Source organism: Salmo salar, chromosome ssa25, assembly GCF_905237065.1.
Source record: "Salmo salar chromosome ssa25, Ssal_v3.1, whole genome shotgun sequence".
In the NCBI taxonomy this organism is placed as follows: domain Eukaryota; kingdom Metazoa; phylum Chordata; class Actinopteri; order Salmoniformes; family Salmonidae; genus Salmo; species Salmo salar.
Genome location: NC_059466.1, coordinates 5,190,387 through 5,217,562, shown reverse-complemented (window position 1 = coordinate 5,217,562; position 27,176 = coordinate 5,190,387). Strand labels below are relative to the sequence as shown.

Here is a 27,176-nt window from a genome sequence, read left to right as displayed (position 1 = left end):
ATGCATATTATTAGTAGATTTGGATAGAAAACACAAGTTTCTAAAACTGTTTGAATGATGTCTGTGAGTATAACAGAACTCATATGGCAGGCAAAACCCTGAGAAAAAATCCAACCAGGAAGAGTCTGTGGGGTCATTTTGCACTTCCTAAGGCTTCCATTGGCTGTCAACAGCCTTTAGAAACGTCTTTCATGCGTCTCCTGTTACTGGGCAAAGAACAGGAGATCAGTCTATCAGTGGACTGCCTGGGAGCAGTGAATTGTTTACTGCGCAGGCACGCTGGTGCGCCGCTCATTCTTTTTCTTCTGTAATGAATACGCTATTGTCCGGTTGGAATATTATCAACGTTTTATTTTAAAAAGACCCTAAGGATTGATTGTAAACATCGTTTGACATGTTTCTACGAACAGTAATGGAACTATTTGACTTTTTGTCTCTTATTTTACGCACACGCGTTATGCCTTTGGATAGTGATCTGTACGCATGAACAAAACAGAGGTATTTGGACATAAATATGGAGTATTTCGAACAAAAATAACATTTCTTGTGGAAGTAGGAGTCCTGGTAGTGCATTCCAACCAACATCAGCAAAGGTAAGGGAATATTTATAATACTAATTCTGAGTTTAGTTGACTCCAGAACTTTGCTGGTATCTGTATTGCTTGCTTTGATGGTTGAGCTCTGTACTCAGAATATTGACAAATGTGCTTTCGCCGAAAAGCTATTTTAAAATCGGACACAGCGGTAGCATTAAGGAGTAGTGTATCTATAATTCTTTCAATAACTTTTGTAAATTTAATCAACGTTTATGATGAGTATTTTTGTAAATTGATGTGCTCATTCACCGGGTGTTTTGGTGGGAATACATTTTCTGAACATCACGCGCCAATGTAAAATGGGGTTTTTGGATATAAATATGAACTTTATCGAACAAAACATGCATGTATTTTGTAACATTGAGTCCTGGGAGTGTCATCTGATGAAGATCATCAAAGGTTAGTAATTGATTTTAGCTGACTTCTGGTTTTTGTGATGCCTCTGCTTGCTTGGAAAATGGCTGTGTGATTTTTCTTGTTTTGTTGCTGTCCTAACATAATCTAATGTTTTGCTTTCGCCGTTGAGCAAGCGTCCCACCCCTGGTACACCCTATCAACAGCAGGTGAAATATCAAGGGCGCCAAATTTGAAAACAATTAAATGTCATAATTCAAATTTCTCAAACATACAACTATCTTACACCCTTTGAAAGATAAACATCTCCTTAATCTAACCAAGTTGTCCGATTTCAAAAAGGCTTTACGGCGAAAGCATAAAGTTAGATTATGTTAGGACAGTACATTGAAAATAGCTGTGTGTAATGTTTTGTCAATGCAAAGACAGGCGTCACCAAAAGCAGAAAACCAGCTAAAATTATGCACTAACCTTTGACAATCTTCACCAGATGACACTCCTAGGACATTATGTTAGACAATACATGCATTTTTTGTTCTATCAAGTTCATATTTCTATCTAAAAACAGCGTTTTACTATGGCGTTGATGTTGAGGAAATATTTTCCCTCCAATTCCGCCAGTCAATCAGCACAACAAATGAAATAATTACTATTCGAAAACATTGGTAAAATATTATATTGTCATTCAAAGAATTATAGATTAACATCTCGTGAACGCAACCGCATTGCCAGATTTAAAAATAACTTTACTGGGAAATCACACTTTGTAATAATCTGAGTACTGCGCCCAGAAAAATAGGCTTTGCGATACAGACTAGGCGCCATGTTGGAGAGATCTAAAATCAAAAATACTATGTAAATAATCCCTTACCTTTGATTATCTTCATCAGAAGGCACTTCCAGGAATCCCAGGTCCATAACAAATGTAGTTTTGTTCGAAAAAGCTCATAATTTATGTCCAAAAAGCTCTGTGTTGTTAGCGCGTCCTGTAGGCTACTCAAAAACATGAACAACGCCCGCCGGACTTGTCTTCACCAAAGAGGGAAAAAAATATATTTACGTTCGTTCAAACATGTCAAACGTTGTATAGCATAAATCATTAGGGCCTTTTTCAATCAGAACTTCAATAATATTCAAGGCGGACGATTGCATTCTCTTTTAAAACGTATTGGAACGAGAGTACCCAAACATGCACTCGCGCGCCAGAGTAGTATTGGCCATCCGCTTATGACCAACGTTCCAAGTCTCTTGTTCGGTCAGTTTTCACAGTAGAAGACTCAAACTACTTTGTAAAGACTGGTGACATCTAGTGGATGGCGTAGGAAGTGCTCAATGATTAATAAGTCCCTGTGTGTTTCAATGGCATAGGCTTAAAAGTAATTCAACACATCAGGTATCCACTTCCTGTCAGAATTTGTCTAAGGGTTTTGACTGCCATATGAGTTCTGTTATACTTACAGACACCATTCAAACAGTTTTTGAAAATTCAGAGTGTTTTCTATCCAAATCTGTTAATAATATGCATATCCTAGCTTCTGAGTTGGTGTAGGAGGCAGTTAAAAATGGGCACATATTTTTTTCAAAATTCTCAATACTGCCCCCTAGCCCCAACAGGTTTTAACTTCTCCCTCTCTTACCGACCGGGATCCAAGAATATCAAGCCGGATGCTCTGTCACGCCGCTATAGCCCTGCGGCTACACCCTCGGACCCTGAGACCATCCTTCCCACCTCGTGCCTGGCGACAGCACTCAGCTGGGGAATAGGGAAGCAGGTTCATGAGACAACGCAGCATTCCCAGGCAAACCCTGGGGGGCAGCTAGATAACCGGATGTTTGTTACTGACGCTGTCCGCCCCTCGGTCCTGGAGTGGGCCCACTCCTCCAGGATTCAGGAAATCTTAATGCTACAGCATACAATGACATTCTAGACGATTCTGTGCTTCCAAATTTGTGGCAACAATTTGGGGAAGGCCCTTTCCTGTTTCAGAATGACAATGCCCCTGTGCACAAAGCGAGGTCCATACAGAAATGCTTTGTCAAGAACGGTGTGTAAGAACTAGACTGGGCTGCACAGAGCCCTGACCTCAGCCCCATTGAACACCTTTGGGATGAATTGGAACGCTGACTGAGAGCCAGGCCTAATCGCCCAATATCAGTTTCCGACCTCACTAATGGCCTTGTGGCTGAATGGAAGCAAGTCCCTGCAGCAATGTTCCAACATCTATTGGAAAGCCTTCCCAGAAGAAAGCCTTCCCAGAAGAATAGCAGCAAAGGGTGGACCAACTCCATATTAATGGCCATGATTTTGTAATGAGATGTTCGATGAGCAGGTGTCAACATACTTTGGTCATGTAGTGTATATTACCTGGAACCAGTCGATGGTGCAACAGTTGATGAGGGCGGGGAAGCGTCTCAGGCGGCTCCGGAAGGTGTCTCCAATAGGGCTCATGGCCAGCACCACGTGCAGCTGTGAGCGGCAGCGCTCCAGGAACATGTTGAAGAGCGATAGTGGGCTGCCATCCGTCTGCTTGTCGCGCTCCCGCTGACGATCAAGCACACGCATGCGCTCGCAGATCTCTGCTTTCTCGTCAGTCGCAAACAGGTTGGGTACCTGGCGTGAGGAAGGGGAAAATGGAAGGGAATGAGGATTTTTTTCATGACACTGTAGCCATTTTTTTGTTGTTGATTATTATAAAACATTTTAAACCACCTAAATGTTTGCATTTATGTATTTTGTAAATTGAGATATGGGTGTGTATCTCAAATGTTCATGCAAACCATTAATTAATTCATGCAATATTAACATGATTTAAGAAAAGTTCAAGTTAGGGAAATTACATAAATCACATAATGTATATGCCAAGTCTGTGTGTTTGTCTCTGTTGTTGCGTTTGTGACCCTGAATTTCTCTATAGGGGATAAAAAAGTGTCTGTCTGTCTGTCTGTCCATCCATCCATCACCTCTCCAGTGTTGAGCAGGTTGCTGACGTCCTCCAGGAAGGACTCCATCTTGATCTGCGTGTCAGTGAAGAGGAAGACACCGTGCGTATCGCCCTGCGTGGACTTGCGCATGATCAGCTTGAGGTCGTCACGCCACTCCGTCATGCCGTAGCTCTTTGCAATCTCCACCTGTTCAAAAAGTAGATTGTGATTGTTATTGACAGTTTATGTAATTTTATACAAAATACAATTGTTAATGAAAAAACGTTTCTCCACCTGGAAGAGCTCCGCCTCCGCCATGTGGGCGGCCAACCGGGTAACAGACTGTCTCCCACTCCCGCCCACCCCCACCAGCAAGGCATGGCCGCGCGGCTGCTTGAGCACGCGTGAGATGCGGCACACATGCTCGATGGCGAAGCGGAAGAGTACCAGGTTCATGGGCGCCTTGCTGATGTTGTTGTACTCATCCAGGTGCGACTCAACCACCTGCCGCAGCTGGTCCAGGTTGTTCACCTCGCGGTAGTTGCGGTCCTCGCCCTTGGGGTCGTGGAAGTCACAGAACATGAGGCTGCGGAGGTCATCCTCCGTCACGCACCCGTCCTGGTCCTGGTCTAGGTGCTGGAAGAGCTGGTGGAAGTCCTCTTTGAGGTAGGACTGGGACACCTCCTGGAGGTAGCCCACCATCCAGGCCCGGTCTGAGTCGTGCACTAGACGGTCGTAGTACACCCTCTGGACCTGTGAGAGTGAATGAAGTAGCAATTTGTCAGCATGAGAATTGAACACCTGGGGCTGATTGCACCAGTTGGGCATAAGAAAGTTAGACTTAAATGCTAGGTCGGGGATAGCTACGTCTGACTTTGGGATCATAATTTACACCTGTTGCACCAACCAAAAATATGACTAGTCATAGCTAAGTTTGAAGAAAGCAATGCGGGCATAGCTACGTCATGAGATTTGATGCTTCATAATGATGGTTGCTAGGCACCGCCCATTACTAGGTTGTTACCATCCTATTTGCAGTTCTAAACTTTGCGAGGCATGTCCCATCACTTCGCAAAGCCCGCCACTATGCATGCACATTTTCTTAACCACAACTGGATGGATCAATCAATAATTACTGTGGAAATGAATATCACTAAATTACAAAAATGCCATTGAAGGCATTTACCATATTGTTGCTTACTGAAACACCCAAAGTCATCCAACCGTTTTAAATACTTTAATCAGTGTGTGGTCACTATAATTTCAGCACCGTTATGATTGGGACAGCGTTATTGCACTGCTTTGAGATAAGAGTCAGATTTTTGATTTCACAGAATCTCCATTTTGATATTTGTTTACAATTAGGCTGGGAAAATGTTTGCCAAATTAAAGTGAGTGTTGATGACGCAAATTTTTTGTCTAGTTTGCTCATCTAACAGTGTTATCAGAACATTTTGCTAACATATTATGTAGCCTATACTAGCCTAGTATAACAGGTGGATTATTTTGCTCTTCAGTCACGTAGTAGCCTAGGCTATATCCCGACTTAAAGCCCTTGACTTGTATCTGTATATTTGGTTAATTGACCTCTGGCTGGGCAAATAAGTGAAGGTGGCAGCTCATCTATTAGTTTGCTAATATCTGATCAGACACATTTAGCATGCTATAATGTAGCATATAAATCAAGTGTATTATTTTGCCATTGACTCGCGCATAGACAACTCAAAAATAGGTTGTGAAATATAGACTCACATCCTTAAAAAAAATATAGATTTCTATTATTTTCTGTGCATATCATGAAAAAGACAATTTAACACCCTACACCTGCTCCCTAGTAGGCATAGAATCTACGCCCACGCGTAGCTCATAGAAGGGCTTACACCTAGGTGGGAGCAACAGGTATAGTTTTTTGGCCCGGCGTAGAGCACATTTTACGCTGGAAATAGAGTTACGACCCACTTAAGACCAACTGGTGCAACAGGCCCCTGAATATTATTACAATTTACACGTCATGATTTGTTAGAACCTTGAGAATATAGACTCATGGGACAGTTTATTCAGTTACTGTTCGATTGAACGTCAGAATGGGCAAAACAAGTGACCGAAGCGTCTTTGAGCGTAGTACGATCGTCTGTGCCAGGCTAGCCAGATCCAGTTTCTCAGAAACTCCTCGATCCTGGTCACCGAGGATTACTGCAGCAGATGACCACACCGGGTTCCACTCCCATCAGCTAAAAACAAGAAGAAGTGGCTCCAGTGAGCACGCGATCACCAACACTGGACAATTGCCTGGAACATGACAGCGAGTTCAGTTTACTTGAGAGGCCTGCACAGTCCCCAGACCTCAACCCAATAGAGTATACAGTATTTGGGATGAGATGGAACCGGCTATTCGCACCATGAATGTTCCTGCCGTCCAATCTGCAGCAACTGCATGATGCCATCGCATAAGCTTAGGCCAACATCCCTGTGGAAAGTTTCCGACACCTTGTAAAATGCCACAAATAATTCAGGCTGTTCTGGAGGCAAAGGGGGGTCTGACCCGGTACTAGATAGGTGTACCTAATAAACTGGCTGGTGAGTGTAGATTCATAAGGGCTTGACAATAACCTTTTTAGCACCACTTGATCTTCGGACAAGTAGGATAGATTTTTTACTTCAATCCTAAAGCTCAAGTCACTTGTCCAAAAATAGAAATACATGTCTATCAGCATGGGCCAAAAAGGTGACAGAATCTTTTTTTGTGTTGAATGATGCAACGAACCATTTCACAAAATAAAATGCATTATTATTATTACACAAGCCTAAGAGCACTATGCGCAATGCCAAGCGTCGGTTGAAGTGGTGTAAAGCTCGCCGCTATTGGGCTCTGGAGCAGTGGAAACACATTCTCTGGAGTGATGAATTACGCTTCACCATCTGGCAGTCTGATGGACGAATCTGGGTTTGGCGGATGCCAGGAGAATACTACCTGCCCCAATGCATAGTGCCAACTCTAAAGTTTGGTGGAGGAGGAATAATGGTCTGGGACCGTTATTCATGGTTTGGGCTAGGCCCGTAGTTCAAGTTAAGGAAAATATTAACGCTACAGCATACAATGACATTCTAGACGATTCTGTGCTTCCAACTTTGTGGCAACAATTTGGGGAAGGCCCTTTCCTGTTTCAGCATGACAATGCCCTCGTGCACAAAGCGAGGTCCATACAGAAATTATTTGTAGAGATCGGTGTGGAAGAACTTTAACTGGCCTGCACAGAGCCCTGACCTCAACCCCATCGAACACCTTTGAGATAAATTGGAACGCTGACTGCGAGCCAGGCCTAATCGCCCAACACCAGTGCCCAACCTCACTAATGGTCTTGTCCCTGAATGGAAGCAAGTCCCTACAGCAATGTTCCAGCATCTAGTGGAAAGTCATCCCAGAAGAGTGGAGGCTATAGCAGAAAAGGGGAGGACCAACTCCATCTTAATGCCCATCATTTTGGAATGAGATGTTTGAGGAGAAGGTGTCCACATACTTTTGGTTAGGTAGTGAACAACACTGCCCCTTTAAGACATAACAAAGCTTTTCAAAGATAGCTGGAAATGTGCAAGTTGTGTACTCTTGTTGGAAGCAATCAGTCTTCCATCATGACCACATGTGATCGAAAGACCGTTTGTGCCTTTCAATGGTTTCAACTCCGATGCGCTGTGCCTAACACAACATTACCGCCTCCGTCTTGCAAAGTTAGATTTGTTTTGTTACATTTATGTTAATAAAATTACAATTCATTTGCCACTCAACTTAATTCATTTCTCCCAATATTTGTACTTCCCATAGGGATAGATAACACCACGGTAATGCAAGTGCAGAGTTTGGGAGATGAAAGTCCGCAACACATCGCATCTGGAGGACACTTTGATCCAATTTTGATAGGATAAAATATTTGATATTGTGATTTTTGTGACTTTTTTACTTTACATCTATGTTCTGCTTGTCTGAATTATTTATTTTTTACCTGTCTCGGGCAAACTTGAATACTGAGCCCTGTATACATACCTCATGCACCCAGAGGCGCTTGATGGCGCTGGGGTTCTCAGCTGTTTCAGGTCGGGACAGACAGATGCCCTGGATGACGCGGGAGAAGTCTCGCAGGTTAAAAAGGTAGTGGGACTTGGCCGGGGTTGGCAGCAGGTTCTTGGTGGCCTCCTGGTACACAGACATTGTGCCATTGATGATCTGAGCGGTCAGCATTGCAAATGGCTTGGGAAAAGCAAACCTGGTGAGGAAGAGGTGAGGAGTCATAAATTATATTATATACACGCAATAACAATTGTGCAAACGTTCCACATGCGCACACACGCACACTCACACACACACACACACACACACACACACACACTATAGCCTCAGCCGTGTTAACAATTTATGATATTCTTCAACAACACAGACCCCAAAGCAAATCAAGGGGAGAGAAATATATTTATTAAAAGAGAACAAATCATAGTTGTTATGCTGGAAAGTGGATGGTTGGTGTTCATTCTTCTCTGTTCTCATTGTTTCTCCACTGAACAAAGAGACAGGATGGAGTTTAAACCAAAACCTAGCCTGTGGTTGACCAATTAGAATTCATTGCAGCAAAAATGGGCCAATGGTGAAAATACAAAGTATCCCATGTCAGCTTCAATGTATAGCTCATTTGGACCAATGACAACTTGCCACACATAGCTACAGTTGAAGTCGGATGTTTACATACACTTAGATTGGAGTCATTAAAACTCATTTTTCAACCACTCCACAAATTTCATGTTAACTAACTATAGTTTTGGCAAGTCGGTTAGGACATATACTTTGCGCATGACAAGTAATTTTTCCAACAATTGTTTAGAGACAGATTATGTCACTTATAATTCACTGTATCACAATTCCAGTGGGTCAGAAGTTTACATACACTAAGTTGACTGTGCCTTTAAACAGCTTGGAAAATTCCAGAAAATTATGTCATGGCTTTATAAGCTTCTGATAAACATTTCAGTCAATTGGAGGTGTACCTGTGGATGTATTTCAAGGCCTACCTTCAAACTCAGTGCCTCTTTGCTTAACATCATGGGAAAATCTAATGAAATCAGCCAAGACCTCAGAAGAGAAATTGTAGACCTCCACAAGCGTGGTTCATCCTTGGGAGCAATTTCCAAATGCCTGAAGGTACCACGTTCATCTGGACAAACAATAGTACGCAAGTATAAACACCATAGGACCACGAAGCCGTCATACCGTTCAGGAAGGAGACGCGTTCTGTCTCCTAGAGATGAACGTACTTTGGTGCGAAAAGTGCAAATCAATCCCAGACAAACAGCAAAGGACCTTGTGAAGATGCTGGAGGAAACAGGTACAAAAGAATCACAAAGCCCTGACCTCAATCTTATAGAACATTTGTGGGCAGAACTGAAAAAGCGTGTGCGAGCAAGGAGGCCGTCAAACCTGACTCAGTTACACCAGCTCTGTCAGGAGGAATGGGCCAAAATTCACCCAACTTATTGTGGGAAGCTTGTGGAAGGCTACCCAAAACGTTTCACCCAAGTTAAACAATTTAAAGGCAATGTTATCAAATACTAATTGAGGGTATGTAAACTTTTGACCCACTGAGAATGTGATGAAAGAAATAAAAGCTGAAATAAATCATTCTCTCTACTATTTTTCTGACATTTCACATTCTTAAAATAAAGTGGTGATCCTAACTGACGTAAGAGGGAATCTTTACTAGGATTAAATGTCAGGAATTGTGAAAAACTGAGTTTAAATGTATTTGGCTAAGGTGTATGTAAACTTCCGACTTCAGCAGGCTGTTAACCAGCCTGCCAGCTTGGTGGAGTCTGTCACTAGCACAGTCAGTGTAGTCAGCTCAGCTATCCCCATTGAGACCGTGTCTGTGCCTCGACCTAGTTTGGGCAAAACTAAACATGGCGGTGTTCGCCTGAGCAATCTCACTGGAATAAAGACCTCCTCCATTCCTGCCATTATTGAAAGAGATTGTGATACCTCACATCTCAAAATAGTGCTACCTAATGTTAGATCCCTCACTTCCAAGGCAGTTATAGTCAATTAACTAATCACTGATCATAATCTTGATGTGATTGGCCTGACTGAAACATGGCTTAAGCCTGATGAATTTACTGTGTTAAATGAGGCCTCACCTCTTGTTTACACTAGTGACCATATCCCCCACACATCCCGCAAAGGCAGAGGTGTTGCTAACATTTATGATAGGAAATTTCAATTTACAAAAAATAAAAAATAAAAATATTGTCTTTTGAGCTTTTAGTCATAAAATCTATGCAGCCTACTCAATAAATTTTTAGAGCTACTGTTTACAGGCCTCCTGGGCCATATACAGCGTTCCTCACTGAGTTCCCTGAATTCCTATCGGACCTTGTAGTCATGGCAGATAATATTCACATTTTTGGTGACTTTAGTATTCACATGGAAAAGTCCACAGACCCATTCCAAAAGGCTTTCGGAGCCATCATCGACTCAGTGGGTTTTGTACAACATGTCTCCGGACCTACTCACTACCACAGTCATACACTGGACCTAGTTTTGTCCCGTGGAATAAATGTTGTGGATCTTAATGTTTTTCCTCATAATCCTGGACTATCGGACCACCATTTTATTACGATTGCAATCGCAACAAATAATCTGCTCAGACCCCAACCAAGGATCATCAAAAGTCGTGCTATAGATTCTCGGACAACCCAAAGATTCCTAGATGCCCTTCCAGACTCCCTCCGCCTACCCAAGAACGTCAGAGTACAAAAATCAGTTAACCACCTAAATGAGGAACTCAATTTAACCTTGCACAATACCCTAGATGCAGTCGCACCCCTAAAAACAAAAACATTTGTCATAAGAAACTAGCTCCCTGGTATACAGAAAATACCCGAGCTCTGAAGCAAGCTTCCAGAAAATTGGAACGGAAATGGTGCCACACCAAACTGGAAGTCTTCCGACTAGCTTGGAAAGACAGTACCGTGCAGTATCGAAGAGCCCTCACTGCTGCTCGATCATCCTATTTTTCCAACTTAATTGAGTAAAATAATAACAAATATAAAATGTATTTTTGATACTGTCGCAAAGCTAACTAAAAAGCAGCATTCTTTGAAGAAAAGATCATGATCATTAGAAAGAAAATTACGGACTCCTCTTTAAATCTGCGTATTCCTCCAAAGCTCAGTTGTCCTGAGTCTGCACAACTCTGCCGGGACCTAGGATCAAGGGAGACACTCAAGTGTTTTAGTACTATATCTCTTGACACAATTATGAAAATAATCATGGCCTCTAAACCTTCAAGCTGCATACTGGACCCTATTCCAACTAAACTACTGAAAGAGCTGCTTCCTGTGCTTGGCCCTCCTACGTTGAACATAATAAACAGCTCTCCATCCACCGGATGTGTACCAAACTCACTAAAAGTGGCAGTAATAAAGACTCTTGAAAAAGCCAAACCTTGACCAGGAAAATATAAAAAAACTAATCGGCCTATATCAAATCTCCCATTCCTCTCAAAGAATGTTGAAAAGCTGTTGCGCAGCAACTCACTGCCTTCCTGAAGACAAACAATGTATACAAAATGCTTCAGTCTGGTTTTAGACCCCATCATAGCACTGAGACTGCACTTGTGAAGGTGGTAAATTACCTTCTAATGGTGTCAGACCTCGTGCTCCTAGACCTTAGGGCTGCTTTTGATAACATCGATCACCACATTATTTTGGAGAGATCAGAAACCCAAATTGGTCTACATGGACAAGTTCTGTTCTGGTTTAGATCTTATCTGTCGGAAAGATATCAGTTTGTCTCTGTGGATGGTTTGTCCTCTGACAAATCAACTGTAAATTTCGGTATTCCTCAAGGTTCCGTTTTAGGACCACTTGTTTTCACTATATATTTTACCTTTTGGTGATGTCATTCGGAGACATAATGTTAACTTTCACTGCTATGCGGACGACACAAAGCTGTACATAATGATGAAACATGGTGAAGCCCCAAAATTGCCCTCGCTGGAAGCCTGTGTTTCAGACATAAGGAAGTGGATGGATGCAAATGTTCTACTTTTAAACTCAGACAAAACAGAGATGCTTGTTCTAGGTCCCAAGAAACAAAGAGATATTCTGTTGAATCTGACAATTAATCTTGATGGTTGTACAGCCGTCTCAAATAAAACTGTGGAGGACCTCGGCATTACTCTGGACCCTGATCTCTCTTTTGACGAACATATCAAGCCAGTTTCAAGGACAGCTTTTTTCCATCTACGTAACATTGCAAAAATCTGAAACTTTCTGTACAAAAATGATGCAGAAAAATGTATCCATGCTTTTGTCACTTCTAGGTTAGGCTACGGCAATGCTCTACTTTCCGGCTACCCGGATAAAGCACTAAATAAACTTCAGTTATTGCTAAACACGGCTGCTAGAATCTTGACTAGTGCTAGCCTTCCTGTTAAGGCAAGGGCTGATTTCAAGGTTTTACTGCTAACCTACAAAGCATTACATGGACTTGCTCCGACATTTCTTTCCGATTTGGTCCTGCCGTACATACCTACACGTACGCTACGGTCACAAGACGCAGGCCTCCTAACTGTCCCTAGAATTTCTAAGCAAACAGCTGGAAGCAGGGCTTTCTCCTATAGAGCTCCATTTTTATGGAATGGTCTGCCTACCCATGTGAGAGACGCAGACTCGGTCTCAACCTTTAAGTCTTTATTGAAGACTCATCTCTTCAGTAGGTCCTATGATTGAGTGTAGTCTGGCCCAGGAGTGTGAAGGTGAACGGAAAGGCACTGGAGCAACAAATAGCCCTCGCTGTCTCTGCCTGGCCGGTTCCCCTCTCTCCACTGGGATTCTCTGCCTCTAACCCTATTACAGGGGCTGAGTCACTGGCTTACTGGTGCTCTTCCATGTCGTCCTTCGTCCTTCACTTGAGTGGGTTGAGTCACTGACGTGATCTTCCTGTCTGGGTTGGCGCCCCCCCCCTTGGGTTTTGCCGTGGCGGAAATCTTTGTGGGCTATACTCGGCCTTGTCTCAGGATGGTAAGTTGGTAGTTAAAGATATCCCTCTAGTGGTGTGGGGGATGTGCTTTGGCAAAGTGGGTGGGGTTATATCCTGCCTGTTTGGCCCTGTCCGGGGGTATCGTCGGATGGGGCTACAGTGTCTCCCGACCCCTCCTGTCTCATCCTCCAGCATTTATGCTGCAGTAGTTTATGTGTTGGGGGGCTAGGGTCAGTCTGTTATATCTGGAGTATTTCTCCTGTCTTATCCGGTGTCTTGTGTGAATTTAAGTATGCTCTCACTAATTCTCTCTTTCTTTCTCTCTTTCTCTCTCTCTCTGAGGACCTGAGCCCTAGGACCATGCCTCAGGACTACCTGGCCTGATGACTTCTTGCTGTCCCCAGTTCACCTGGCTGTGCTGCTGCTCCAGTTTCAACTGTTCTGCCTGTGGCTATGGAACCCTGACCTGTTCACCGGACGTGCTACCTGTCCCAGAGGTGCTGACCTGTTGCACCCTCGACAACCACTGTGATTATTATTATTTGACCCTGCTGGTCATCTATGAACATTTGAACATCTTGGCCATGTTCTGTTATAATCTCCACCCGGCACAGCCAGAAGAAGACTGGCAACCCCTCATAGCCTGGTTCCTCTCTAGGTTTATTCCTAGGTTCTGGCCTTTCTAGGGAGTTTTTCCTAGCCACCATGCTTCTTTTTTATTTATTTTATTTCACCTTTATTTAACCAGGTAGGCTGGTTGAGAACAAGTTCTCATTTACAACTGCGACCTGGCCAAGATAAAGCAAAGCAGTGTGACACAGACAACAACACAGAGTTACACATGGAATAAACAACAAACAAGCCAGTAACACAATACACAAGTCAATGACACAGTAGAAAAAAAAAGAAAGTCTATATACAGTGTGTGCAAATGGCATGAGGAGATAGGCAATAAATAGCTGTATGAGTCCTGGACTGGAACCTCTACACCTGCATTGCTTGCTGTTTGGGGTTTTAGGCTGGGTTTCTGTACAGCACTTTGAGATATCAGCTGATGTAAGAAGGGCTTTATAAATACATTTGATTTTTAACTGTATGAGTCCCGGACTGGAACCCCTACACAGATTCTAAACAGTTGTTGAACTGAAATACAACCCATGTACCTGACCCATTAATCTGCAGTTCCCCATTAAAGAAAAACAACTCCTTCCATTGATCTTTAGTTCTCTGCATTGTATATTTATATTTTAATATTCTTACAGCTGTCTGTCAATACTATCAACCTAACACACCCCCCTTTGGCAAAACCTGAAATAAAAATATATAGTAATTTGAGAAGATGTAGCCAGGCATTGAACCTCATTACCTTCAATCATGCAGGTTTGTTTTCACAATTTACTCGTGAAAACATGCGTGCTGAAATATGGGAGTAATGTTAATATGTGAATGTGAATACAAGAATATAGGAGTATACTTGACAAAGTACAGAACATTGCAAAATACATACCACTTCATAAAAACTGTGTATGTACATGCCATGTTATAAGCTCTTATAGGTACAGAGTTGGGCTAACTATCCTCCATATGGCACCAACTGTTCTGTGACAATACATTGTTCCCCTAGGACTTTTTTCAGCAGCGGTGTGGGTGGTCCATGGGTGACTTTTGGCCATTTTTTTTTAATTCCTCATTGTTAGAAGTTTTTTCCAAATCGGATGTTAGGTACTATATTTCTTGAATATTATATGAATCCTATTGATTACAATGGCCTATTTGATCTCAGAGATCATATTATATTTCAACAAAATAATTGCAGGTACGCAAATGTTACCGGTAACTAACTACAGAAACGATTTCAGAACAATCTGAAATGGTGGATGTCGAAATTCTATTGTGCTATTTGAGGTGGAACGACCCGAAAAGGGTTTATTTGTCTAGGAGGTTAGGTCTAGGCCTAAATATGTACTGTATATCTAGGCTGAACTATCTATCTATGTTGCTGAAGAGAGGGCTAACTTCTCAGCAACACTATATTGTTACCTTATAGTGAGGTGCCAGTCCATGATTCTGGAGAAAATTGTGTACATGGTCTTCTCGTCAAAGTCGTTGATGGTGACCGTGTTTAAGTGGCGTAGGAAGCGGGCAGTGATTGGGTTTCTCCCACCACCTGAGGGCAGAAATCCAATGAAAATGGCTTTCGGGTAGAAGTTGCCCTTAGGCTCAGATCTAAGACCAGCTCACCCTCCCCAAATCCTCAAATCAGTTTCTATAGGGGCACAGAGTTAGAAAATGTAGAAAGCGCACTTGGGACAAATGACTGTGATAGCGTGTAAACCTTTTAAACGCTTCTTTCAATGCCCCCCTAAGTAAGAGCAATAATAATACATTGAATAAAAATGGTTCTTTAAATAAACAGCAACTCCTGAATAGTGTTGTGAAAAAAAGTGTGAGCAAATAAACTCAGTAAAGGGGCAGCTGAGCTGTATGTGCTAGACTCACCGGGCGGCCCCATGGCGCACATGATCTGGATGTCTACCAGCTTGATCATGGAGCAGTCCTTCATGTCGTACCAGTTCCAGTGGTCCAGCCACTGACGCAGCAGCTCCACAGGGGGCTGGGCCCCATACGTCTCCCTGGCCGGCATGTTCACGTCGTCCACAAACACCACCTGGACAAATAAAGAATTGATATTACAATGTCTTTCACTCTGCTGCAATACTACTCTTCAATGTCAGCACAACACTACATCAAGGACTTATCAACACCATTACTTTTATTCAAGAATTAAACACATACACGCATGACAATGTCAGTCACGCATGCACGCACGCATCCATCCATGTGCACACACACACAGCCTGGCGAACCTACCGTTCTCTTGCCCATGGGCGGGCCGTACACCCCTTTGCGGCGCTTATCCAGCTTTGACATGATGATGTTCTGTGTCTGGGCAGCCGTGGTCTGTGCTGAGAAGTTAATCATCAGGGGGCTATATACATCCTTATTCAGACGGTTCAACAGAAAGTCCTGCAGAGAGTTTTGGGAAGTTAGGGTTGTTTCACACTACTGAGCTGTTGGTTAAACATTCATCATAGTAGCTAGAACCGTCCTAGAGAGGACTGTTGAAAAGTTGAAAAGAAAATATATGAGCCAGCACAGATCGGTTCGTATTGGCACTGTAGTGTAAAAAGTGATTTTCCTTTGTGACTATAACAGCTGTTTCAGATGGTTCTTAAGGATTCATGGTCCTTTGCACCAATTCCTTACAGATAGTTTTGTGTGGGGGGGTTGAGGGGATGGTCTAAACTACAGTCTCTAAATTTGAGTTTGAGGTAATGTAATCAAATAGCCTAGTCATACATTGTGAGTTGACTTATTACTATTATTTTGATTGTATGATCACAGAAGATTTAGGATATTATGAATCTTAACTGGAAAATATGAACGCTTATTACGCAACACTCTTCTGATTTGCTCGTCTCTAGCTGGTATTTTGAGTACCTCTTGTAATGTTCTAGGAATGTCACGTCCTGACCAGTAAAGGGGTCATTTGTCATTGTAGTATGATCAGGGCGTGGCAGGGGGTGTTTGTTTTGTGTGTTTTGGTTTTTTTTGGTTCCAGGGGATTTTGGTTCTAGTTTTCTATTTCTATGTTTCTTTTTCCATGTTTGGCCGAGTATGGTTTCCAGTCAGAGGCAGGTGTTTTTCGTTGTCTCTGATTGGAAGCCATACTTAGGCAGCCTGTTTTTTCCTTTGGGTTTGTGGGTGGTTGTTTTCTGTATAGCTTGTGTGCCTTACGGAACTGATGATTGTCGGTTTGTTATTTTTGTTTAAGTGTTCACTTTATTAAATAATAAAAGAAGATGAGCACTTTACCCGCTGCGTTTTTGTCCCCTTTCATCGACGCATATGACAAGGAATTAGATTTTTTTAAATTATGTCTTTACAATGAGAGCTTTTTCTTGCACCTACTACAGTAAGCACTTTCTCAGTATTCACTGAAGAAAACATAGGGTGAATTATTTTCTAAAATAATTGAACATTCAAGTTCTGAATTGGCATGCAGAAGTGACACATCTTTCTGTTGTTCTTTTGGCTCTGTACTCAAGCATTTTGTATTGGAAATAATACCATGACCATGAGGTTAAAGTTCTGACTGTCAGCTTTAATTTTGTAAGGTTGTGCGCTACTGGTGTAGAAGTCAGGTGCAGGAGAGCAGAGAGTTGTGATCAGGCTCACACTTTATTAGGCAGAAGCAAACAACCGACGGACGCAACTGCGTCAGACAAACCTCCAGCCAAATGCAAAAGTGTAAAGCGCGACAAAGTCACAAAGATGCAAAAATGTTTAACAATTTAAACATACAAACGGGTGAACACGGTACCTGGGAAAACCAGTCTGGCGCAATCACACAAAAACACGTAACAAAGAACAATTCCACACAAAGACATGGGGGGAACAGAGGGAATATACATGTAGTGTGATTAGGGAATGTAAACCAGGTCTGCGGGGAAACAAGACAAAACAAATGGAACAATGAACAGTGGAGCGGCGATGGCTAGAAGGACGGCAACGTCGACCGCCGAACGCCGCCTGAACAAGGAGAGGAGCCGAGTCGTGACAACTTTTGGGGTACTTATCCATATCCGGTGAACCGTTTAGATATTGCAGCACTTTTTGTACATAGTCCCCCCCCATTTTAGGAAAAATGTACTTATATGTGCATTAAAGTAGTAAAAAAAGTTAAGTATTTGGTCCAATATTCATAACACGCAATTACGAAATCAAGGTTGTGACTCTACAAATTTGTTAGATGCATTTGCTGTTTGTTTTGGTTGTATTTCAGATTATTTTGTGCCCAATAGAAATTTATGTTAAATAATGTAGTGTCATTTTGGAGTAACTTGTATTGTAAATAAGAATATAATGTCTCTTAACACTTCTAAATGAATGTGGATGCTTCCAAGATTATGAATAATCCTGAATGAATAGTTAATAATGATGAGTGAGAAAGTTACAGACGCACAAATATCATACCCCCAAGACATGCTAAACTCTCACCATTACAATAACAGGTGACGTTAGCATTTTTGGAGGGGTATGATATTTGTGCGACTAACTTTCTCACTCATCATTATTCACGATTCATTCATAAACATTATTGAAACGTCATATTTGATGCTTAATGAGCGACTGCCTTTAAAAAGCAATGCATCCCTTTGAAAACGGCCTATGCTGCATCGGTATTAGTCAGAAACAGTTATGCTAGTGTCAAAATAGACTACAAAGTGTAAATAGGATAATTTTGCTCATGAACTCAGTTTAGTCTAAAACAGAGTTTAGGAAATCCATCTGTCACACAGATGTAAAACTGCGCGACTAAAATGTCTTATGCTTAGTGGAACCCCCCCAATGCAGAATTGGTCAGGAAACACGAAGGAAATGCATATATTTTTAAAACATACAACTTACTTGCAGTAAAGCCGCTCAACATCGACATCACATTCAGTCATCTAACAGACTCCCATCCAGAGCGACCCACAGAAGCAACGATGGTCAAAGCCCTGCTCAAGGGCACGTCGACAGATCTCCCACAAGGTCAAAAACGGGGACCCGAACCAGCGACCCATCAGCAACCGGCCCAAGCTCTCAACCGCCAGGCCACCAGCCCTCCAAGATCCCCCCCCTCCCCCCCACACAGTTCCCCAAGAGCTGCCCCTCAACCATCCAAGACCCCCTACACAGTCCCCCCCAGAGAAAAATTTTATATAATAATTCCAGTGCAGCATTTGTAGAACGTTGGTGTGTAACGAGCTAGAGAATGGATGGGGGCTGTTAACATGATGGATCGGGAGGCCTGCGCTGTCACACCTCTCTCCTCCTCAGAGCCGAAAATAGGAAGCGCAGCTTGCGTCTGTCTGTTACGTCTAGCGCTCTGGAGGGAGAGCTTGGCAGTGGCGGCAGCACGTACAATGTATCTGTCGGCAGGGCGTGCCCACTGTCGAGCCCAGGCCGGGTGCTCGTTTATCACCCCTGGCACGCCGGAGACGCCCTGCTCTGCCAGGCATGGTTACGGGCAGTCGGTTCTGCTCTGTCGGACAGAGCACAGCTGGGCTAGATGGGGAGAGGAAGCCCCAGTGAGCAGTATTAGAGTAGCTGGTGTCTGATCTATAAGCTAATGTTTCTACAGGAAGACCAGGCAGACAGGTGATGTACCTAAGGTGCTATGGGGCTGCTAGGGTTGCCTAAGGGGAGGCCATCTTCTACCTTCCACTTTCAGTGGTGTCTGGTTGATTCAATATGTTTGATTATGCCGCTGGTGGTGGAGTAAGAGTGCTTATATACTGTGAAGGTAATGTGTTTAAGGCAAGTGACCTCAAACATTGAGGCAATTATTACAGGCTCATCACTTAAATGCACATAGAGAAATATAGGGTCAGAAAATCAGTACAGAAAATCTGATCGATCGATTAGCTGGACTGGAGGATCAATGGAAGGATGGACAAGGCTTTTACAAAGAACATTAAAACCAAGCCAAGTAAGAACTTCCAAGATCATTATTGAAACCCATTGTTGAGACTGGTGTAAAATCAGACACTGATTGGTTGATTGAAATAATTGGTGTAAAATGAGACACAGCTGAGTGGCTGATTGATAAATAATGTTCTGATCGGTTGACTAAGATAAGAGGCCACTCACAATGATGTAGACACTTTTGCCAGTGCCTGTGGGGCCGATGAAGATGGTGGGCTTCTGGTGGGTGATAAGCAGCTCCATCAGAGCTGTGTAGCGCACTGTGTTCTCCGTGGGAACAATGATCTCGTTGAAATGCACATCCTTGGGGATAGGGGGTGCCATCTTCAACTCGTCGGTCCACAACTCCCACCTCCCTGGGCCCTGTAGAAGAATACATATTTTATAAAAAAAGAAATTACCTCAAACTGTTAATTTATTTAGGCCTTATAGTGACCGCTTACTCATTTCATGTCTGAGAGCAACTCGATATCCACTCACTGGAAACACAATTCAATTAAGCTCAATGGAAGTTGCCTTACTGTGATAGTGATATAGCAAATGGATGTTGTCAAGTGGCACAGTATTTTATTACTGGGTGCAGTACTCACTCCTTAAGACTTACAGTTGACCCCTGCAGATAAGGTGCTACTTTGCACCTTAGGGCTACCGTACAAACCAGAGAATGACTGCCCCTCTCATTGAAACTAGAGGTCGCCCGATTATGATTTTTCAACGCCGATACCGAATATTGGAGGACCAAAAAAAGCCGATACCGATTAACCTGTCTGGGCTAGGGGGCAGTATTTTCACGGCCGGATGAAAAATGTACCCAATTTAAACAGGTTACTACTCTGGCACAGAAACTAGAATATGCATATTATTAGTAGATTTGGATAGAAAACACTCTGAAGTTTCTAAAACTGTTTGAATGGTGTCTGTGAGTATAACAGAACTCATATGACAGGCAGAAACATGAGAAGAATCCAAGCAGGAAGTGGAAAGTCTGAGAATTGTAGTTCTTCTTTTGATTCTCTATCGAAACGACAGTGTCTGTGGGGGACTTGCACTTCCTAAGGCTTCCATTGGCTGTCTAAAGCCTTCAGAAAGTGGTTTGAGCATTCTCCTGTCACTGGGCAGATAATAGGAGCTCAGTTACTGAGTGGTCTGCCTGGCAACAAAGGGATTGGATATCACACGAGCGCACCGTTCCTTCTTTTTCTTCTTGAATGAATGCTATTGTCCGGTTGGAATATTATCGCAATTTTACGTTAAAAATACCATAAAGATTGATTTTAAACAGCATTTGACATGCTTCTAAGTATTGTAATGGAACATTTTGACTTTTTGTCTCTGGTTCCACGCTCACGCGTTATCCCTTTGGATAAGTGATCTGTACGCACGAACAAAACGGAGGTATTTGTACATAAATATGGATTATTTTGAACAAAAACCACATTTGTGGAACAAGCAGTCCTGGGAGTGCATTCTGACGAAGATCAGCAAAGGTAAGAGAATATTTCTAATACTAATTCTGAGTTTAGGTTGCCCCGAACTTGGCGGGTGTCTTAATAGCTCACCGTGATGGCTGAGCTATGTACTCAGAATATTGAAAAATGTGCTTTCTCCGTAAAGCTATTTTAAAATCTGACACAGCGGTTGCATCCAGGAGTAGTCCATCTATAACTCTTTAAATAATTGTTATATATTTTGTCAACGTTTATGAGTATTCTTGTAAATTGATGTGCACATTCACCGGACGTTTTGGTGGGAATACATTTTCTGAACATCACGCGCCAATGTAAAATGCTGTTTTTGGATATAAATATGAACTTTATCGAACAAAACATACATGTATTGTGTAACAAAATGTCCTAGGAGTGTCATCTGATGAAGATCGTCAAAGGTTAGTGCTTCATTTAGCTGTGTTTTGGGTTTTATTGACACATGTCCTTGCTTGGAAAATGGCTGTGTGATTATTTTGGTCTATGTACCTTAACATAATCTAATGTTTTGCTTTCGCTGTAAAGCCTTTTTGAAAATCGGACAATGTGGTTACATCAAGGAGAAGTGTATCTTTAAAATGGTGTAAAATAGTTGTATGTTTGAGAAAGTTGAATTATGACATTTTGTTGTTTTTGAATTTGCCGCCCTGATATTTCACTGGTTGTGTCCCGCGTAGCCCATAGAAGTTAATCGGCCAATTTTTGTATTTATTTGTAATAATGACAATTACAACAATAATGAATGAACACTTTTTGTAACTTAATATAATACATCAATAAAATCAATGTTGCCTCAAATAAATAATGAAGCATGCTCAGTTTGGTTTAAATAATGCAAAAACAAAGTGTTGGAGAACAAAGTAAAAGTGCAATATGTGCCATGTAAGAAAGCTAACGTTTAAGTGCCTTGCTCAGAACATGGAAACATGAAAGCTGGTGGTTCCTTTTAACATGAGTCTTCAATATTCCCAGGTAAGAAGTTTTAGGTTGTAGTTATTATAGGAATTATAGGACTATTTCTCTCTATACGATTTGTATTTCATATACCTTTGACTATTGGATGTTCTTATAGGCACTTTAGTATTGCCAGTGTAACAGTATAGCTTCCGTCCCTCTCCTCGCTCCTACCTGGGCTCGAACCAGGAACACATCGACAACAGCCACCCTCGAAGCAGCGTTACCCATGTAGAGCAAGGGGAACAACTACTCCAAGTCTCAGAGCGAGTGACGTTTGAAACGCTCTTAGCACGCACCCGCTAACTAGCTAGCCATTTCACATCGGTTACACCAGCCTAATCTTGGGAGTTGACAGGCTTGAAGTCATAAACAGCGCAATGCATTGCGAAGAGCTGCTGGCAAAACGCACGAAAGTGCTGTTTGAATGAATGCTTACGAGCCTGCTGGTGCCTACCACCGCTCAGTCAGACTGCTCTATCAAATCATAGACTTTATTATAATATAATAAACACACAGAAATACGAGCCTTAGGTCATTAATATGGTCGAATCCGGAAACTATCATCTCGAAAACAAAAAGTTTTTTCTTTCAGTGAAATACGGAACCGGTACGTATTTTATCTAACGGGTGGCATCCCTAAGTCTAAATATTCCTGTTACATTACACAACCTTCAATGGTATGTCATAATTACGTAAAATTCTGGCAAATTAGTTTGTAACGAGCCAGGCAATGAACGCAAGAGCAGTGACACAATTTCATGTTAGCAGGCAATATTAACTAAATATGCAGGTTAAAAAATATATACTTGCGTATTGATTTTAAAGAAAGGCATTGATGTTTATGGTTAGGTACATTGGTGCAACGACAGTGCTTTTTTCGCAAATGCGCTTGTTAAATCATCACCCGTTTGTCGAAGTAGGCTGTGATTCGATGAGAAATTAACAGGCACCGCATCGATTAAATGCAACGCAGGACACATTAGATAAACTAGTAATATCATCAACCATGTGTAGTTAACTAGTGATTATGTTAAGATTGATAGTTTTTTATAAGATAAGTTTAATGCTAGCTAGCAACTTACCTTGGCTTCTTGCTGCCCTCGCATAACAGGTAGTCAGCCTGCCATGCAGGCTCCTCGTGGAGTGCAATGTAAGGCAGGTGGTTAGAGCGTTGGACTCGTAACCAGAAGGTTGCAAAAACAAATCCCCCCTGAACAAGGCAGTTAACCCCCGTTCCTAGACCGTCATTGAAAATAAGAATGTGTTCTTAATCTGACTTGCCTAGTTAAATAAAGGTGTAAAATAAATAAATTGGCAAATCGGTGGCCAAAAATACCGATTACCGATTGTTATGAAAACTTGAAATCGGCCCTAATTAATCGGCCATTCCGATTAAACGGTCGACCTCTAATCGAAACCATGGAAGTTCAAGGACGACCACTGTACTTGTTATGTTCTGTTAATTCCTGATGTCCCCTTTAAGAATGGAGAACCCTTGGTCATATGCAGTGTTGTTCTATGTTATTCTGGTACTAACTCGTCTTTAGTAAATGTGAAGCTCCAGCTCAATTCCTTGTATTCAGAGTCTTTCTTATTACATAAATAAGTAATAAGAGCTAAGACACTACAGTACTGAAGGCATTGTTAGCAGAAAACAGGATCCCCATTATAGTGAATAGAAAAATATAAATCTTTGTGGTCAATCTTTGTGTAAATAAAATACAAACATCGAAGACAATCATGGTACCAATAATTGCTTCTAATACACCAGATGTATGTCCTTAATTATTTAAAAATCACACACAGAAAAGGTTATTAGGATCATTTAATTGCTAATGGCAACCTGTAGTACGCGGTCGGCCTTCAACTTGAGTTAACTTGAGTCACTTCCTGGAGAAGCTCAAACTGCGCATATTATGTCTCCATGAGACGCCGTCTTAACCGACTTAATTTGGCTTCATTGCGCTATTGAGTCTTATTTATAGTCAAACTCACAGTTGGCTCTTCAATATAATCAACATAAACGTGAGACTCACTCTGTGGAGCTTACTGTAGGCCTTACCTGGTCCTGACCAATCTCACCTCTTTAATGAAGCGATACTCGTAGAGTGTGCCCTCTGTGGGCAGAGGCACAGTCAGCTGCTTGGCAGGAGACTCCACATGCTCTAGGATGCCATGGCGTGCCCGTGTCTCTTCGCTCAAGGCACCCTCCATCATCTCTCGAACCAGGCTGTCAAACTTCACCCGTCCGGACTCCGTACAGCTGGCACCCACCGACCACACCAGGCAGAAGATGAAGATGCCCTGTGGTGCCAAGATAGAAAGATAGTCAGAATCTCACAAAATGCTCACAATAAAGATTTCTCAGGTGATAAAACACAAATGGAATGCAGGAAGGATTCCATTACACCAATTTTTTATTTTTATCACTTGAGCATGGCTGACAATGTCAGGTAAGCAGGGAGTATAAATCAATATAGAGATATCCTTTCTGTAGCAGTTCCAAGAGATTGCCACAAACTCAGTGAAGCGCAATAAGGTAGAACAGAAAACCAGCAGGCTCCGGACCTAGTAGGGTAAGAGTTGAATAACCCTGACTACAGAATATAATTCTTTACAATATTCATTTTTATTTCTTAATTTATTTAACCAACAAGTGATTTGTGTAAATAATATTTATGTCTTGATTAGCAAGCAGCTCCATAGTATAGGCCTAGGCCTCAGTAAACCTTTCTTTGCTAATAATGACAATGCTGTGTAGGATGTCTGATATGAAAAAAAGTGAAAAGCAGGCGGAGGACTTTTATTCTGTGATTGTGGAATGCGTGTGCTGATGTTAAACTCTGAATTGATTGGCTTCCCATCTCCGGTGACAGGGACTACGTAAAAACATTTCACTTTGATATAAGTGCATTTTTGTAGCAGGTTATGAGAGCATTTTCGCTAACCCTAACCCTTTTCCTAACCTTAACCTAAATCTCCTAACCTGCTACAAAAAAAGTCATAGCTGTATCAAAGTGGCATGTTTTTAGGGAATTTCCCGCTGAGGTGGGTTTGGCGTGAGTATCCAGGACTTGGCCTACTGAGGTGAGGCTCACTCAAGACGGAGAGTGAAGGCTTGACATTTTTGCCTCCGCTTGGAAACCGAATGCTGGTTGATAACAAGTGTGAAGCGTCAGAAGATTGTGAAAGATGAAATACAAATGCAGATGTTGCCGGGTAAGCGGGAAGGCCTGAATATCGAGCCCTGACACACATACAAGCACTGTCCATGACACAAACTGTTCACACCTCTCTTGTTGGCAGAGAGAACATTTTGTATTTTTAAAGATAATTTCCTGCAATTGTACCCGCGGTCCGTATTGATGCCGTTCTGGGTCAAGATCCAGACCACGGTCTGCCTATTGAGAATGGCTCGAAAAAAACTGAAAGCAAAGAGGATATCATCAGTATAGTATGCCACAGGAAGAATAATACCAAAGATGTTTTATAACTACGGTGAGGGAAAAAAGTATTTGATCCCCTGCTGATTTTGTACGTTTGCCCACTGACAATGAAATGATCAGTCTATAATTTTAATGGTAGGTTTATTTGAACAGTGAGAGACAGAATAACAACAAAAAAATCAAAAATGTTATAAATTGATTTGCATTTTAATGAGGGAAATAAGTATTTGACCCCCTCTCAATCAGAAAGATTTCTGGCTCCCAGGTGTCTTTTATACAGGTAACGAGCTGAGATTAGGAGCATGCTCTTAAAGGGAGTGCTCCTAGTCTCAGTTTGTTACCTGTATAAAAAACACCTGTCCACAGAAGCAATCAATCAATCAGATTCCAAACTCTCCACCATGGAGGTGGGCAGAGCCAAGCACGAGCTAGCGAGATCCTATTGGCCCATTATAGAATGCATCTGCATATTTCCATTTGAGAACGCTTACTTGGTGAAGTGTGCGTGTGTAATAACTAAATTTGCCTTTGCACACCTTTTTTTACAATTTTGGCCAAGGGTAAAGTCTACAAAACTTAGTCCACTCTGTTCAAAGCAGATTCTAGTTTTGACAACAAAAAACTCTATTGAGATCAAATGTTTTGTTGATGAGAAAACATGCAGAATGTTGGTCAAAATCCATCTCCTTGTCACGTCCTGACCAGTAAAGGGGTCATTTGTCATTGTAGCATGGTCAGGGCGTGGCAGGGGGGTGTTGTTTTTGTGTGTTTTGGGGTTGGTTTATTTAGAGGGGATTTGTTCTAGTTTTCATTTTCTATGTTCATTTTCTATGTGTGGCCGAGTATGGTTTCCAATCAGAGGCAGGTGTCCTTCGTTGTCTCTGATTGGAAGCCATACTTAGGCAGCCCCTTTTTCCTTTGGGATTGTGGGTGGTTGTTTTCTGTATAGCCGTGTGCCTTACGGAACTGTTTTATCATTTGTTTATTTTGTTTGAGTGTTCTCTCTAAATAAAGAAAGAAGATGAGCACTATACCCGCTGCGCCTTGGTCTGTCCCTTCCGACAGATATGACAGAACCACTCACCGAAAGAAGACCAAGCAGCGGGTAAGGAGCAGGAGAAGTATTTGGAGTCGTGGACGTGGGAGGAGATTTTAGACGGGAAAGGACCCTGGAGGCAGGCTGGGGAGTATTGTCGACCGAAGGAGGAACTGGAGGCAGCGAAGGCAGAGCGGCGCTACTATGAGGCGCTGTATAAGCCAAGAGGCAAGTGCGAGAGGCACCCCCCAAAAAAATGTGTGGGGGGGCACACGGGGAGTTGGGCAGAGTCAGGGTGGAGTCCTGAGCCAACTCCCCGTGCGTACCGTGGGGAGCGGGTGACAAGGAGAGCACCGAGCTATGCGGAAATGCGCACGGTATCGCCCACACGCACGCACAGTCCGGTCAGTACGGGCTCCGCAGCAATGCCGGGCGAGAGTTGGCCGGCAGCCAGGGAGAAGTGCGCCGGCGCAGCGCATCTGGCCGCCAGTGCTTCTCCTCGGTCCAGCTTACCCTGTGCCTGCTCTACGCACGGCAGCCCTCACTCTCCAGCACAGCCGAGTTCGCCCTGTGCCAGCGCTCCGCCCGTGCCGGGCCACAGTGACCATTCAGCCAGGACGGGGTGTGTCAGCCCTGAGTTTCAGACCGCCGGTGTGCCTCCACGGCCCAGTGTGCCCCGTGCCTGCGCACCCAGTCTCCTGTAAGTCTCCCCAGTCCGGGGATACCGGTTCCAGCTCCTCAGCCCGGAGGAAAGAAGAAAGAAGATGAGCACTGTACACGCTGCGCCTTGGTCTGTCCCTTCCGACAGATATGACACTCCTTCCA

The 27,176-nt window shown here is 42.7% G+C and overlaps 1 protein-coding gene across 1 annotated transcript in view; it reads right to left on the bottom strand.

The window, feature by feature from the left end:
- dnah7 (dynein, axonemal, heavy chain 7) overlaps nucleotides 1–27,176 on the bottom strand; it is a 278,292-nt gene that overhangs the window by 139,224 nt on the left and 111,892 nt on the right. The window contains 9 exon segments of the mRNA XM_045707381.1: nucleotides 3,316–3,561; nucleotides 3,912–4,079; nucleotides 4,167–4,625; nucleotides 7,912–8,131; nucleotides 14,935–15,061; nucleotides 15,394–15,562; nucleotides 15,766–15,921; nucleotides 19,594–19,791; nucleotides 23,952–24,173. Of these exon segments, the coding sequence (XP_045563337.1) occupies nucleotides 3,316–3,561; nucleotides 3,912–4,079; nucleotides 4,167–4,625; nucleotides 7,912–8,131; nucleotides 14,935–15,061; nucleotides 15,394–15,562; nucleotides 15,766–15,921; nucleotides 19,594–19,791; nucleotides 23,952–24,173 (1,965 nt within the window).